A 17,086-nucleotide genomic window follows, 5' to 3' on the forward strand; every position below is an offset into this window, starting at 1 on the left:
AATAGAATGGTATTAATAAACAATTTCTGTTTTGTCAATCAAAAATAGAGTTTTTCAGCTGTTTTGTAGTAACGATAAATTAATGGAATTAGAGCTAATTTCACATACTTTTTAAAATAATTTATATAAAAAAAAGACTAATTGGGTCACTTTTTTATATATTTTCGTTACCCCGTGACCCCTACGATTTTATCCTGTGTCGTGGGTTCATTTCACATAATACATATAACACCCAAACCCAAAACAACAATTTGTGGATCACACAAAGAGTTGTTCCGTTCGCGTTTCGCGGCAGTCAGTTGCCCAGCCACAGCACCAACCGTGCAGTCGAAGTCGTCGATATGGTGATGAAAGAATGATATGTAGAGCTACTAAAGAGGTGTATATCCAAAAGTAAATAGAAACAGACTGTTAACGATAGAAGAGTTTGTATGATATCACACCTTATATTTTATATCCATAAAGTATTAATTTAACAATTACATATATAAAGGAATCGGGGGTTACGGTTTTTGAAACACATTTTTAGGGTGCAAAATTTTAAGTAATTTTTCTGTACTAGAGGACTTTATATAAATGAGAACACACAAATTATTGTAAAATGTTTATTTATGTTTATACAAATATTTGATTCTTTGTGGTGGATGTGGAGGGGAGCGGAGCAAATGCGGTTTGTTTTCGCCGTTTGAGCCGCTGCAGCAATTGTGACAGCATTTCCAATTTAAATCTTTTTCCCTGTAAGTATAAAACGTAATTTTGAATAACTTTTATTTTGAGAACAAATAAAAAAAAACTATATTAAAATACAGGGATGGGTAAATAAATTAATTGTTTAATGATCTTAATGATCATACCGTAACTCCCTCAGAATTGAGAAAATGGGACAAAATATTTTAAGGTCTCAATTTTTTCTAAGAACTTGTAGCGACTATATCGCACATAAAATATTATCACGTATAAAGATAGGGCACAAGCATAGATAGGATTACTGATTAACTAATGTGTATATGATAGCACGTATAACATAGTATATAAGCCTTTACTGTGTACCAAATAAATTAGACCAAAACCATCTCGTGTCTCAATTACTCCATTGCCAACCACTGGCAAAAACTTAAAAGAATAAGTGAAAGTTACTTTTAAAACTTGTATTAAAGCGATTTAAGAGATTTAAGTTTGGAAATATTTAATGAAATGTTAATGAATATCATCACACAAATTAAGTAAATCCATACTAATAGGTACTAACATTATAAATGGAATAGTGTATTTGTTTGTTTATTTTTTCTTTACGTCTTAACAGAGCAAGTTTATAATATGATTTTTTGTGTGAAGTAAGTGGGGGGCAGGGAAGTGATACAGGCTTCTAGCCGCTTTCTAACATCTGAATTTTCAAAAATGACGTTTGTATACTATAGAACATCTGCAATTTTCAAGGTAAAAAGCAAAAACATTTGGAATGTGGATTATTTTGTAAGTAACAAAAAAATCGGCATTTTCTTTTTTTGGAAATCTGCAACCCCTAAAAAAACGTGTGCAGCCGCAGGCCGAAAGCTAGTAATACATAAAAAAGGAAATATAAACAACTCAATAAAAAGAACCACAGACGAAAAAGAAACTAGATAGTATGTAAGAACTTAATTTTAAAATTGATGCAGAATTACCAGGGTGGCGTATTTTTAAACAAAATAACAAGTGAATGAGAGCCCCCAGTACAAAATGCGACGTAATTGACAGCTCTGACAAGCCACACGTCAAGTTAACCAAAACATGGTCACGCCATTTTTAACTTTATTCTAAAACTGTAGAGTTGAAATTCCGTTGAAGATTTGAAAGTTTTGGGGTAGATTGAAATGCGGTTGTCTGTATTTTTTCTTACTTTACTTATAAGTCTAGTAGCTTTATTTTTTGAGAGGTATTCTAGAAAAGTCGATAACGTAATAAGATTGGATTTTAAGTGTCTTCTGAAGTTGAGTTGGCAGTTACTATGGTAACTATATCGTTTTAAATACTTTTAGTATAGGAGGAATTACTTGATACAATGAAATGACTTATGAAACAGACTATGATCTGTGTCTGTTGTGGTTTTGCTAGATTCTGCCAGTGGCTTTGCCCGCGTTCCCGTGACCATACCATACCATAATCTACCCCTGTTCCAAATTTCATCCCGATCTTTATAAAAAGTTTCTCCCAATTACCAATTGGTTAAGTAGATTATGTAAAGCAAATAAAATCACATTGAAATAAACATTTTCCCGACAATCATGAAGGATCACGTATTTTTAAATGTTTTCCGCGTTTCATGTTTCACGTTGTTTTCCTGAAAGTTACGAATTAAACAAATGAATGAGGAAAAGCTATGAATTTATATTTAATTCTTCATTTGTCAGTACCTATTATGATCATTTTAATTATATGAGATCACGATAATGAGTTTCAATGTTAATATTGAGGAAAGAGAGAGAAAAATGAGTGAAAATGAAACCTGCTTCAAACATAAATTAAGGTTTCTTTACATCATTTGATTATGTTATTATTATCTAGTTTGTTATTCGTGTAAGATGTATATGCTCAGTTACTTCCCAAAGTCTCAGATACATACCTATATTTACGAAAAAAAATCAACAAACTAGAAGCCATGAAATGTACCATTTACCATTGCCGTTTATTATATCAGTTCTTCGACTTTTTGAAGCAAATAGGCAATTAGAAAAATAATCTATACATTGAAAAACTTAACACACAAGGTACCCTTTCGACCTTATTATTAAAGTAGTTAAGCTGAATATCCATTACTTTCAAATTAAACTCAAAAACATGTCGTCAAGTCATATACCTACATAATAAAATTTTAACAGGATAGCCCCAAAAGCCAATATAAGAATACGAAACAACAAGAGTTGCTTAAATTGACTCCGCCACCGATCAAGTCTTGAAATAAGGCGGCGATGTGCGATCAACGTCACTCACATCTGCAGAACCGTTCCATTCAATCTTGTCACTACCAAAACCAGTCTTCGTCCGTAACTACCCGTACGTACGTAAATACGACGTTTTTCACGAGAACGCGGAAATAAAATGACTCGACGGTAAGTACCTAGTCAATTTGAAGGTGACTTCTTTATCAGATTGCATCCATTTTGATATTTTATCCCTATTTTCAATGTAAGGGTATTTTGTAGGCAGCTCAAATAAAACAGTTTGCTTTACGTTTAAAATAATCGAAATGAGAGCGCAGCGTTCAGCACTTTGATTGGTTGGATTATTGATGACAGTGGAACCTTCGAGAAGCGCTTAGCTTTTTAGGAGATAAGACTAGGGAGTGTGGGATTTTTATCTCACTAAAATCACCTCGGTGGCTACCTTCAGCGCCGATAAGGGGCACCGAGTGTTCTAATTAGACCTGCTACGCAGCCCCTATGGTGCAACGCCTGTTATGGCAAATTATTTTAGCTTTCTAGGTTTCGGCTTTGCGTTGTCCGTAAGTCAGTTAGTCAGTCAGACAGTGAGTAATGGAAGAGTTTCATATATACAGTATAATGTAAATATTTGAGCGTTGCATAATACACGTATACTTTATAAATTTTACTTTATATATCACGAGGTATTTAGTTACTTGTAAAGCTTTTCCACGTCATAATATTATGTTAGCAGAAGTTTTATGCAAACAGTTGTAGATCAAAGCATCATAGCAGAAAGGTAAGTCTCTTTGAGGTGCAGTTAAATAGTTTCTACCGCAAGTAATACAAACAAATCTACATTTACTATGTTTAACAGTATGATAAGTTAAAAGTAAGAGCTCGTTTCCTGTGGTTATTTCAATATTTGGATAGGTGAAGAATATTTGCAACATTTTGTTACACCTTTGTGAATAAGGGAATATTTAACCTAAGAGTAAAATACTCTAATCAACCGTGTTTTAGAATGAATGTATATTTATAGAAATAAATCAACTTACGGTAAATTTTCAGCTATCCAGGAACAAAAGCAGTTCATCTTAATCCCGATAGCCACGTGGTCTCCTTCACACTCCACCCCGCCCAAGGTCACTGCCACCAAATGTCCTTGACGGATAGCCGGTGCTCCAGAATCATCCTTAACGAAATAGAATAGAGTTTATTGTTGATTGATGATGAACAATGAGGGATTGTATTCATTCAACATTTCTAAGTAATGTATATTTTTCTTGAAGCAATATAATTGTGATTATTTTCTGCAGTTCTACTAAGATGCTCTAAAATCAGGGTTCAGTTTAATGGCCATAAATATAATAATTAATGTAACTTGAACTTAAAATTGTCTATTTTATTTATAATTAAAGAAATGTACCTACATCGCTTATGTAGTGCTCTTCAGCTGCATAACAAACAACTTCGTTCGTATCTGAAATCATAATCAAATCAGCACGCAGTAGTATCAATATCACGTCATTTTCTAAAGCTCTCATTGGCTGTATCTGTAAAGCGTTGTAGCATTTCTGGAGCTCTCATTGGCTGTATATATATAGCGTTATTAGCATTTGAAACACTAGTACGTTATAACACGTATGAATCTAATATCTAATTACAATTTGAATAATTAGATGTTACACGTTGCATTGTTATAATTAGTTAGTAATTGTAGAGCTTAATGAAGCCTGGATTCAGTTACATCTACATTCAGTGGGAGTCTTTGTATAGAATTTGATGAATATATTATGAGTAACTAGTTGTTTACTATCATATTTTGATAAAATTAGGGCAATTGGCTTTTAAATGCTAGACGAACGAGCGAATAGAAAAGTCAATTTGTGGAATTGACATTACTAAATTATCAATGGTCAGTGTCAAACACTTACGTACATCAATTTTTCTATTCAGTTGTTTAAATACCATTTGACTACATGCCCAACTATATTGCCCATCTATTTAAATACCATTTGGCCATATGGCCCAACGTCGTTACAAACGTGCGAACTGTAATTGTTCTGTAATAAGTCATTTTTATCAGATCTCTCGCTCACACTTTTGCGAGTTGTGAGGCATTGTCACATTCGTTTGACGTGACAGTTTGCACGTTTGTAATGGCTCAACTATAGGGGTCAATCAACTTAAATAAAATTGGAGGAGACAGAAATGGCTTGTTACGGTCTTAAGATAAAGATGTAATTAATATAGATGACTTACTTATTGCGTATATAGCAGGTAATGCTCTGTCAACTAATTTCTTGCAAGTCTGAACGTTTACAAAACCGAAGATTTCAATTGTCAAATGGTTATCCTGGAAATATAATAAATTATTATCGATTTACGAAATATTAACTCTGAGCCTTTCTTTTTAGAGTGTGACATTTAAATATACATACACTTCTAAATTATTTGAGGAATGAATAAAATGTTTGATCATATTTATGATTAAATCATATTTATAAACCCACAGCCACTGATGTGGCTGTAATTAGTGTTGATACACTAATTAAAATCTATATAAGTTTTTAAACTGACATAGTCACTAATTGAATTTTTCATTTGAACTTAAAAACGGGATATTTACCATGTTTATTACTTTTTGTGAGTTTCCGATATTTCGGCACTATTGCAAGCGCCATGATCACAGCAACTTACAAAAACGAATAAACATGGTAAGTATCCCTTTTTAAGTCTGTGTTTTAAAGATTGTACCTTTGGTTCAACTGTCCTTCGCCCACCGTAATGACGTTTTTTGGTTAAACTTGGTCTTCTTCTCATTATTTCCCTTCTCTTATCGGTTCTATTCCTCTGCAATGTAATAGAGTATAATATTTTTATGTAAATAATTATATTGTAAGTATTAAATTCTTGTCATCTGTGATGATAAAAATACGGTTAAAAGCTATATTAGTAGTTACATTTGTAGTTCAATTATTGGAGCTAGTAGTTTCACGACGTTATAATCAAGAAAATGGGAACTAAATACTGATTTTTAAAAGTATATTATATATATATATATAAATATATAATATACTTTATATATATATATATATAATATACTTTATATATATATATATATATATATATATATATATAAGTCACATATTAAGTAGATTATAAATATGACATGTATGTATGTATGTTTATTTTCAGTTATTATAATATTAAATAGTGGACCCTGTAAACTTTCTTTCATCCTTCCTTTTTTTCCTGCGCGTATTTATTATTTCTTTCTTTTATATTCCTTCCCCTAACTATAAGAATTAGCGAAATCCGTTCCGCTGTTCTGGAAATATGCCTAGCAACACGTTTAGCGATTTTTATACCGTTTATAAAAAGTTAATAATATATTTTTAATAAAAAAAAACATACCATCGATGCGTAGTTACGTGGGACTCTGGACACTCGAATAGTTGGAACCTAAGTATAGTGAAAAGAAAGTAAAATATTAGATATAAAAATAATTGGTATAACTTCCCATTATATTATTGTAACTATTTAGGCATATTTTTATTTTAAAATTTTAATTTTAACTAAAATGTTGATTGTTCCTACTTTAACCCCCGGAACGCAGCGAACTACATGAGACATAATGTATTTTTTATTGGGTCTCCTATAGCGGCAGTCAGGTTATATTTGTCAAGCTATATTTTATAATAATAACATATGCTCTGTATAATTAATTGTATGTCATATCAAATATATGTATTTTACCCCGTACTTATCCGTCTGTTCATCATTTCTTGCTCTAGCCCTTACTTGCACCCCAAGAAGCTGAAATTTAAAAAAGTGATATTTTTTTTATCCAAGTCCTTATGACTATTTATACCAAAAAACTATAAAAAAATGTTTTAATAAAAAAGTACCTACAGTGAGTGCTTTAACAACAGAACAGTGACAATTGAATACGTTGTGTGAACTAATTGCAATTGCAATTAGGTGCGAAATAAAAGTAAATTTTTGCCTCAATCTGTCTATGCATGTATTTATTTACCACTAGCTTTTGCCCGCGACTTCGTTCGCGTGGAATAGTGACTTCCGGCAAATTTTTGGTTTTAACCACATAGTTCCCATAGCTATAGGCTGATGATGATGATGATGATGAAGAGTTCCCGATCTCGCGGGATCTTTTCAAAAATGAGATGTGGAAGATATTCTAGGGAACTCTTCAAAAATCAACATAATGAGCTCTGCGTTTGATTTTAATAGATGTATACTCACTTAGGGCATTGAAAAATAGTTTAAAAACGGACTTTAACTAAAGAAATATTATAATCTTTCCGAACTTAAGATGAAAACTAACTTAAAACTAAAGAAAGCTACGAATTACGAATTAATTTAAATAATAATCTAATTAATTATAAATTAGACTTACAATTTTATTAAAAAAACTAACTACAGTAACTACTAATAATCGATATCAAACTAAACCTACGTTAAAAAGTTTAACCAGAAAACCAGGAAAACCCAACAAATAAACTTATTAATTGACAAATACAACGAAACCAATTTAGAATATACGAAACAGCAGGACCACTACAGACAAATAATCATACGACTGATAATACACATTTTCTACAATAGTACCGAAGCGCTCGGCCGATACCCAACCAAATAATTGTAACAAAACCATAGCGCAATCTATTTCGATCCCAACGCCATCTATCGAGGATAAAGACAACTTGGATTATTTATTTATACTCCGTTCGGGCATTTTCTTTGTACTAAAAGTTTAATTATATTGATATAATATTTTTCATACCTTTTTACTATTTGTTAACTTTTTTTCGATGAATTAAAACAATAACATGAACCGAAGTCGTGTAACGATCGACATAGAATTATCTATACTCCGTTAGAGCGCTTTCTTTGTACTAAAAGTTGTATTATGTTATATTTTTCATTGCTTTTTACTATTTTGTAAAAACAAATTTCCAATGAATTAAAACAATAACATGAACTGAACAATTGTAATTACACCATTGCGCGATCAACGCCATCTATCTACGGAGTATAGGAACAGCCCGACATTGTTCAATTCCGTACTATAAGTACGAAATTGAACAATAGATGGCGCTGTATGTCCGGAATAAATTTATTTTTTATTTTATTTTTATTTTATTTTTATTTTATTTTATTTTTATTTTATTTTTATTTTATTTTTATTTTATTTTTATTTTATTTTTATTTTATTTTTATTTTATTTTATTTTATTTTATTTTATTTTATTTTTATTTTATTTTTATTTTATTTTATTTTATTTTATTTTATTTTATTTTATTTTATTTTATTTTTATTTTTATTTTTATTTTTATTTTTATTTTTATTTTTATTTTATTTTTTGATTTTTGAAATAAAAATATATCTATGTCCTTTCTAAGGTTCTAAACTATATCTGTACCAAATTTCAACCAAATCCGTCAAATAGTTGCGGAGATTAATGGTATAAGCATAGAATGTTCGACGTGATTCTTTAATTTGACATAACTTTTTTATTTATGAACCGATTGACATGAAACAAACACTAAATGTAAATTTAAGCATCCCACAATATATTCGTGAAAACCGCATCCAACTCGGATCAGCCGTTTCTGAGATTAGCGCGCACAGACGAACAGACAAACAGACAAACAGACAAACAGACAAACAGACAAACAGACAAAAAAAAAGTTAATTACATTTTTGGGTTCGACATCGACATAACAATAACCCCTGCTATTTTTTTTATTTTTATTTTCAATGTACAGACAGCACTTTTCTACGATTTTATTATATGTATAGATGTAAGGTTCTGTATTATTTAATTTGTGTTAATTATGTAAGTTTATGTTGTGATTCCATCTGTGAGAAATGTGAGATGTGTGAGAAGTGTTCTAGGGTTTTGTTGTGGGGAAATTAATCATCTAATGACTTCTCCCGATTTGTGTGAGGCAAGAGGGATTGTCAGACTCTTACTGACTAAAAACCACCCCGTTCCTACTCCTGCCCTTCGAACCGGAGCCCCGGTAAATCCGCTGGGTAGTCCGCAGCTCCGGATAAATGCTTTACGTTAGAATATGCATGATGAAACATGACATTATATTGCAAAAAACAGAATGGAAAATTGAATATAAAAATGAGTCACCCTAAAAATAAACATATCGGTCTGTGGAACCATAAAATAAAAAATGTGCAAATGTGTGAGTGCAAAGTACGTATATCGATCCAATTAGCGTAGTGTTTTATTATCATGAGTTTTATGAATTTTCTCACGCCTCGCCGACTTTTATTACGTGATTGAAAAACATGCACTATTCTGGGCGGATTTGCTTTTTGTTATTCTACCAAACAATTGAAGCATGGCAGTTATTTCATACTGAACTACCATTAGAGTGCCATTTTTTTATTTTGATTTAGATTTTTATTCAAATATAGTTTAGTTTATTTAATAATTCTTGTTATGGGTACTCCGATTTCATATTTTTTATTCACAACATTTATTTAGTTTTATTAATATTTTATTCATGTATAACTGTTATTAATGAGAATGTTTGTTTGTTTGGATGTTTATCCGTCCATCACGCTAAAACTATCGAACGGATTTTGATGAAATTTGGTATACAAACAACCACCCACGGAAATGCAGGCGAAGCCACTGGCAGAAAATATAAATGACGTAAATGTAGTATCTTTACATATACCTAAATAGAAACGATTCAGTCCATTGTGTCCAAATACCTAGGTACTTATCAAAAATATGTTATGTCACTTAATTATTAAAATATTTACCGCATACTCGTAGTCCAAATTTCCATTGAGAACGGATGAATTTTGTCGAAATTGTCGTTGTTTCGTCGGATATGAGTCTTCCATCCTTATTGGTATTAAGGGACTTGGGGTAAATTTAGCTTTCTAAAAACCATAACAAAATGGTAACATACATTAAAAAAAAACAATGTACTTACTATCGAAACTATCGAAGCGTGCTAGAATTTGTTACAAAATGATATTTAGTAGCAAAATGAAATGGATCTTTTCTTTTATTTCTCTAACTTTTTAAGGGGGATTGATTAATCATTAAATGACTTCTCCCGCCTTGGGTAACGCGAGAGGGAGTGTCAGACTCTTACTGACTAAAAACCACCGTGTTCCTACTCCTGCTTTTCGAGCTGCAGCCCCGGTAAACCCGCTAGATATTCCGCAGCTCCTACTGGGCCCCATCTGTAGTGGTTTCATGGCTTGAGGCGAGTTTTCTCTAACTACTATTTATATATTACAATTATTCAAATTCAATAGTTTTTACCACTATTTTATACTTACTTTCGGTTTTGACTCACGTGACAAATAGCGATTGGACAGCGTTAATCCCTGGCGTTCGTGTGATCTTTCTTTATAGTTCTCCCGCACTGTGTACTGGGATAGCCTTTGGGCAGATTTCGATGATATGCCCGGCCTGGTTGTAGGAGCGTGTGTTGTTTTTTTATCAGTCTGAGATCTTTGTGGGAATCCGTCCTGCTGAATCGCAAATTTTTAATCAGTATTGTTAGTCTCTAGTTTTAAATGAAATTAGGCGAGTTCCGTCGTCTAACAGTTATGTGACAGATGGCAATTAAAGATTGTCATGAGGATTGTTCTTTAATTCTCATAAAATTTAAGTTTTTCTACCCTTCTTTAGAAACCTTCTTACCTTTCTTTTCTATTAGGAATATACGTCTTTTAATGAACATCGCGCGTTAAACACTTATTGACATACCCTATTTCTGGTTTTGTCGCTACATTTACAAAATTATGTTTAAATGAATTAATTATTTTAAACATATTTTGAGCTTACCTCACTGCTGCGTTCTTGTTCCGTAGAACTACCTTGCCTCAGAGGATGTGGAGTTACTTCGCAGGAATCCTAGTCAAAACAATATTAGAATAGATTAAGACTTTAAAAAGGAAATTATGTATAAGTTTAAACATGAGTAAGAGAATTGTATACGAGATATTCAATACTTTCCTTCCTTGTCCCAGCATTGCACGGGTAAATAACAATAATTAGGTATAGATAGCTAATGCAACTTCTTAATACTTTAGCTTTCAATTGGTGAAAAAGCGGACATAATATGTTGTGCACATAATGTTTAACCATTACGTTGTACAAAATATATACTTAGAAAAAGCTTTAAAATTACCATGCAAACACTTACATGGTTATCTTCTTCAGTAGAACATATACGTTTATTTTCTCCTGCGTGGATTGGATGACGAGTGTTTGTTGCCTTTAGAAAAAAAATAATATCTCAACCGTTGAAAGTAGCCATATTTGAGCAAATATTTTTTTTTTATTTCTATGGGTAATTTTTTTTTTTTTTTTCAGGGGGGAAAATCATCCAATGACTTCTCTCGCCAGGGCAAAGCGAGAGGGAGTGTCAGACTCTTACTGACTAAAAACCACCCCGTTCCTACTTCTGCTTGTCGAGCCGGAGCCCCGGTAAACCCGCTAGGTTGTCCGCAGCTCCGGATTAAGCATCAGCCCTACTGGGCCCCATCTGTGGTGGTCTGATGGCTCTTTGAGGCGCGCGCGGAACGCAACGCGCCGCACGCACGGGTCTGGTTCTGGTCGGGCGGCGAGCTACCCTTGCTCGCCGTCCGCAGACCCGCACTTACGGTGGCCGGAGATCGTCACGCGATCCCCGACGCCCGGAGTGTCTCTCGCGACGGCTGGGGCGTGAGGAAGTTCGTTCCCTCACGCGTCCCGCCTCCTCCTTAACTAGCATGACTGCTTCGCAGAAGGAGGAGACGGCATCCCAGTCCCCCTCGCTCCGCACCATGGCCTGAACCAAAGCCGGACGCGAGAGGTCGCCGTCGCCGATCACTTCCCTGAGGGCACGGCGGTGTTCAGCCCACGCAGGGCAGACCGCAACCGTGTGTTCCACCGTGTCCTCCGGGCGGTCTTCGCAGTGATGACACCCGGGCCTTTCCTCCCGCCCAATCAAAAACAGGAACCTACCGAAACTCCCATGTCCGGTAAGCACCTGCGTCAGGCGGTAGGTGAGGACGCCATGGCGCCTCTCTAGCCACTCCTCAAAGAGGGGACTTACCGCTGCAATGACAGCGAGCCCAATTTCTATGGGTATTGATAAAGATTCTATATTGAATTCTACCTACTTAGAAAAATTGTTGACGAATATAAGTGCTTTATTGGGTACACTTTACGCTTCGCAACTAACCATCTCTGAAGATTTAAAATAGATTTTTGATTATTTACTTTATGTATGCGATATTTCCATTGGTTCATTTGATTACCTTCAAGAATTAACAAGAAATCTGTTAATTATATATGAACATGATCTTACGACTATAATTATAACTCGAGACGGGATATTTGCCATGTTTATTTATGTCGATGAGTTTCCGATATTTCGGCACTGTTGCAAGCGCCATGATCACGGATGACATAAATAACCTTTAAGTACCGACGTGGGGCCTGTGAGGCCGTGACGGATAGACAAGTTGTTAGTTTTACCTCTTCCCAGTGCAGGAGAGACCCGTGTTTATCAGTAGCTGCGAGTTTAGTTGCACCGACGTCATCGAGTGTGGTAAAAGTAACGACGAATACTGTTTTGGTAAGTTATGTCGATTTAAAATAACGACGCGGCCTCTCAGGCCCAACGTCGGTACTAACGTTAGTTTTTTGTTTGAGCTATGATCAAAATAAAGTGCTTAATTTCAGAAATCAAACTGCTAATAAGAATAATGGATGTACCTGGGACATCGAGGGGTAAACATAGTTTACCTACAGATATACAACACTATTCTAAAAGACCTCGTTTTCATATAAATTCAAATAAATAGAATACTCGGTTCAGATATGCCAGATTTAGTTCAATATGAGGCGAACGAAGAAAAAATAAGAAAAGTACATTTTCTATTTCGATTTTTGAGGTGCATCTTGTCCACCTAAACGAATTAAAAAATTCACATATCAATGTTACTCATGCATGAAACATGTTTGTTTACAGTGCGAAAAACAAGTGTGTCCTGATTGTAACTTTGATATTGGACATTTTTTTTATTTCTGGAATACCAAACACTTTTTGTTTTTTTTTTTATGTATCTAATAACCCATAAATTTAGGAAAAACATAATTTACGGTTCCTAAGAAGTCATAAATTGTTATTTTATATTTTTTTTGCAGGCTTGTAATTTTTTAGTTAAAAATGGGACTAAAGATTGAAAGTGTTATAATTTCAAAGTTTATTAAAAATTTTTACTAAAAATGATATTTCTTTTATTTGTAAATCCCAAATTAACAGTTTGACCTATAATTTGATGTATTATTATACATATTTTTTACAAAACTCAGTGTTATTTATGCGGCCTCTCAGGCCCTACGTCGGTACTAGTGTGACAAAAAAACCACGTCGGTAGTTAAAGGTTAAACATGGTAAATATCCCGTCTCAAGTTCTAATAATAGTGTTAGTGACCATGTCAGTTTAAAAACTTATATTATGATCTTACGATGTCATCTCTGCAATGGCCCCAACTGAGGATGGTGACATTGGAGTCTACAGGAGTCAGCGCACTTTCGCCAATGATTGGTATGACGTTGCCAGGTTTGTCATCTGTCATACTTGCAAAGGTGTACACCAGGGCGATGTCAGCGGTCCAACCCTTATATTTCGGATGTGTTATAACTCTCTCTATTGGCAAATAGTTCTCGTAACCAGTGTCGTACATCTTTTTTGTTCCAATAACAACGAATGATGCGGTGAGTTCGGCGTCATTGGCATGATTGTCAATGCTGGGGATAATGAAAAAATGGTGAAGTAGTAACTGATAATGTGAGTCAATTTTAATTATGACAAGTATTAATTTATCGTATATCCTGAATGGCAATAAAATACAAACAGGTAATGAGTGGATGAGGTCGTTGTAGTGAAATGTATCCGAACATCAAATGACAGATATTTAAAAACATTAAGTTTCGGAATATTTCGTGTATCCTAATTAAATAATTAATACTAACGTTTTCCTGTTATAACTAAAATAATAAATACAACTGTAACAGCGTAGAGGATATTTCCATTGTTTAAACAACATTACAGTCGTATCGTAGCATGAGATATTTGTTGTCAAAGTTGAAAATTGTAAGGATTTGCATGGGAAGTGACTTGTAATTCTGGGTTACTTAAAAAATATGGTCTTATTTGGAAATTAGAGACTTACAAGCAATGAGCAGCTGTAATGACGACATTGGTGTGTATAATAGTACCAGTACACGTACGTTTACTGCCATCCGCGAAAACTATGCTGGAATATAAAAAATAATTGTTGAATTATTTTACTTCTAAAAAACCTGCCGTACTCAGAGTTATTTAATGGTTGCTTAACCCAGTCCTCAGCAATCGTTTTCGGTACAAAATTGTTACTAAAGAATAGTTTAAGTAATAATTAAATGGCTCTGAGTATGCCAGTTACTAGTATTACTGCACTACTATAGAGAAATATAATATTTACTCAAGTAATGCAACGTATGTATGGTGTTCTGGCGGTGGTGGGTCTGTCTTTTCTTCGACTGTCGGTTCTTCAGCTGGCTGTCCACCTGAAAGAATTAAATTAGTATTACGGATGCAATAAATAATGATAATCGTCCCTTAGCTTACAACACCGCTTATTAAGTCATTTTTACCAACTTCACACGAGACGAAATCTATCAAAAAATCTGTCGGTGTTGCAATGCCAACCGACTCAAGTGCTGCCACTATTTTTTGAATTACGGCTTCTGATTGACTGAAATCTATATCATGAGATGAATGGTTCGACGCGCAATGCGCTTCATCCAATGGCATTACAATGTAAAAACCGCCAATTTTCGACTTGAGCGGTGTTGTTAGCTAAGGGACGTTATGCACTGTTGTGCTATGTATTTCTAGCCAAATGTCTTTTAGCGCCTCTCTACAAATACAATTTCCTTTCGTTTGATATTTACATGTCGGTAGGTATTAAAACTTAATTAATATTATGCAATTGATGTACAATTACTATACAGTTAAAATAGTAGCATATTTACTAAGTATATAAAAATATCTTTACTTACCTTCATCGAGAGGGTCTGGTGGTGGTTTAACTTCTATAAAAAAGAGTTTTCATTTTAGATTTGAATTGAAAATTTAGTCGTACTGAGAGTATTACGATTTACATGTAAGATTCTATACTAGCTTTCTGCTAGTGGCTTTGTATGCGTTGTGTAGGATGTTATTATTTGTACAGGTTTTTAAGCATAATCCGAATTGATTGAATTAAACCATCTATGTATTTAAACAAAACAGCATCAAAATCAGTTGTGATAGATATGAGATTAAAGATCTAAGTGACTTTATTTTATACTACGTAGTGAAGATACTTTACCCGACTCGGGAATCGAACTCGAGACCCCATGTCCGGCAGTCGCATTTGCGACTATCCGACCAACGAGGTAATAATATTACTGGGGTTATTTCAGATTTTCGAAAATTTCTCATTAGTAGCACGGAATTTGTAATTCTGTCCGGTATATGGCAGTAGGCTTACTCCCAATTACATGGGACTTTTTTTATAAGTGTATTTACAGTTGTTCTCCACGGACTCTTGGTCCCTGCCCTTGTTATACATTTTCTTTTTTACAATAAATAATTTATTGTACTTGGGACTTATAACACAAATGGTGAAAAGTGGGTCTACCTACTTACATTGTAGGGTGATGTTGCATTATACGGGGTGATTTTTTTTTAGGTATCAAGTTTCTTATTATAATGTATAATACTTACCTGGGGGTGGTTGCGGTGGTGGTGCGGGTTGAGCTTCAGGCGGCGGTGCCTGTTGTTGGTCTTCTTGTCCCGTAACAAAAATATAATTTGTCACCGTTAAACAAGCGGCCGCACTAAACACAATTTTAACCAAGAACATTGCGAAATCATTTCCATACCGAAGCGCGCTAAGGTAATGAGATATTTTTTTTTAATTAAATTGATAAGCCAACTGCACGCCTTGTTTGGTACGTAAAAGTGTTCAATATGTTGTTACCTATATATGTAACACACGGTACATGTTATTTATAGCTGCATTTTTGTTCAATATTTTTGGGTATCGGTTGAGTTTGGTCTGGAAAATATCGCAATTTTGATTATTGTTTTAGTAGCTTGTTCGCTGTTTGGTGCATTGTGCATTGGATTTATTGAAATATAAGATTTTTACCTCATTCGTGTTTTATTATAGTTTACATAAAAAAATCTATATTTAAATTTTATCGTAATTCAACATCGAAGTCGCAAACTCTTGTTTTTTATTTAAAATAAAAGAAAATTATCACTTAGGTATTTTTTCCTATAATCTGTAATACTGATTTATAAAGCAATACATATACTTTGAACCTAGCGACCCATCTGTTATCAAAACGATATTTTCTTTAAATATTAGGTTCTTTAATATAATTGTTTTTTTTCCAAAATAAATATAGCATTATCAGAAAAGCCTCGTCAATATTATTATATTTCCTCACACAAAAAAAACATGGCCGACATATTTTACGCAGAAAAATACTTTAAAAACATTTATTTTATTAAAAGGCGAGCCCTCGGACCCTCCATTTCCAATAAGTGGGTCGGTTGAATGTTAGAATGCACATACATTAAATTGAAGAACTCCAAACTGACCTCTGTAGTTGGACTCACAATGCAGCGATCCCAAGTTAAATAAGTCCTCTTAAGAGCCACTGAAGGGTCTTCGGAGTCAGGTCAAGGGCCTGGCCCAAAAATATTGTCAAGATTAGATAGCATTTGATGTTGACTGACTCTCTGGCTCGTATGTCCACGCGAAGGCACCGATATTGTGTCAACGTATTTTTTTTTTTATTACAATGAATACTTTTCGCAATGGGTCACCCATATTTTTAGGTTAAGAGATGCCAATGTTGTATTATTAAGTATTAGACTAGTTTAGCGAGTACTGTTTATATTATAGCTTTCGTGAGACATACTAAATTAATCATTGTTTTTTTGACTTACTCACGTTATTATTTGACGAGGATCTCGACTAGTTTCAGACCATGTTCCGCGATACGACACACGATTACTACTCAGTAGCAGCGCATCAGTCGCCGCGTCGTGTAAATATGCCGAAACACGTAATAATA

General features: G+C 33.9%; 1 protein-coding gene across 2 annotated transcripts; it reads right to left on the bottom strand.

The window, feature by feature from the left end:
• Positions 1-591: 591 nt before the first annotated feature.
• Positions 592-15,996, bottom strand: LOC118270007 (uncharacterized). 2 transcript variants are annotated; one of them, XM_035585421.2, is made up of 16 exons: positions 15,723-15,996; positions 15,014-15,046; positions 14,434-14,518; positions 14,143-14,226; positions 13,435-13,717; positions 11,120-11,191; positions 10,759-10,827; positions 10,248-10,439; positions 9,717-9,839; positions 6,663-6,722; positions 6,321-6,368; positions 5,661-5,756; positions 5,166-5,259; positions 4,334-4,383; positions 3,959-4,095; positions 592-735 (listed from the first exon to the last, which is right to left on the bottom strand). In XM_035585421.2, the coding sequence occupies exons 1-16, from the start codon at positions 15,859-15,861 to the stop codon at positions 606-608; spliced, it is 1,695 nt and encodes a 564-aa protein (XP_035441314.2). In that variant the 5' UTR covers positions 15,862-15,996; the 3' UTR covers positions 592-605. The 2 variants fall into 2 exon arrangements, with proteins under 2 accessions (XP_035441314.2, XP_035441312.2); XM_035585419.2 differs by having other exon boundaries at positions 10,248-10,442; positions 15,723-15,995.
• Between the last annotated feature and the right edge of the window lie 1,090 nt (positions 15,997-17,086).

The sequence above is a fragment of the Spodoptera frugiperda genome, chromosome 30 (genome assembly GCF_023101765.2).
Source record: "Spodoptera frugiperda isolate SF20-4 chromosome 30, AGI-APGP_CSIRO_Sfru_2.0, whole genome shotgun sequence".
In the NCBI taxonomy this organism is placed as follows: domain Eukaryota; kingdom Metazoa; phylum Arthropoda; class Insecta; order Lepidoptera; family Noctuidae; genus Spodoptera; species Spodoptera frugiperda.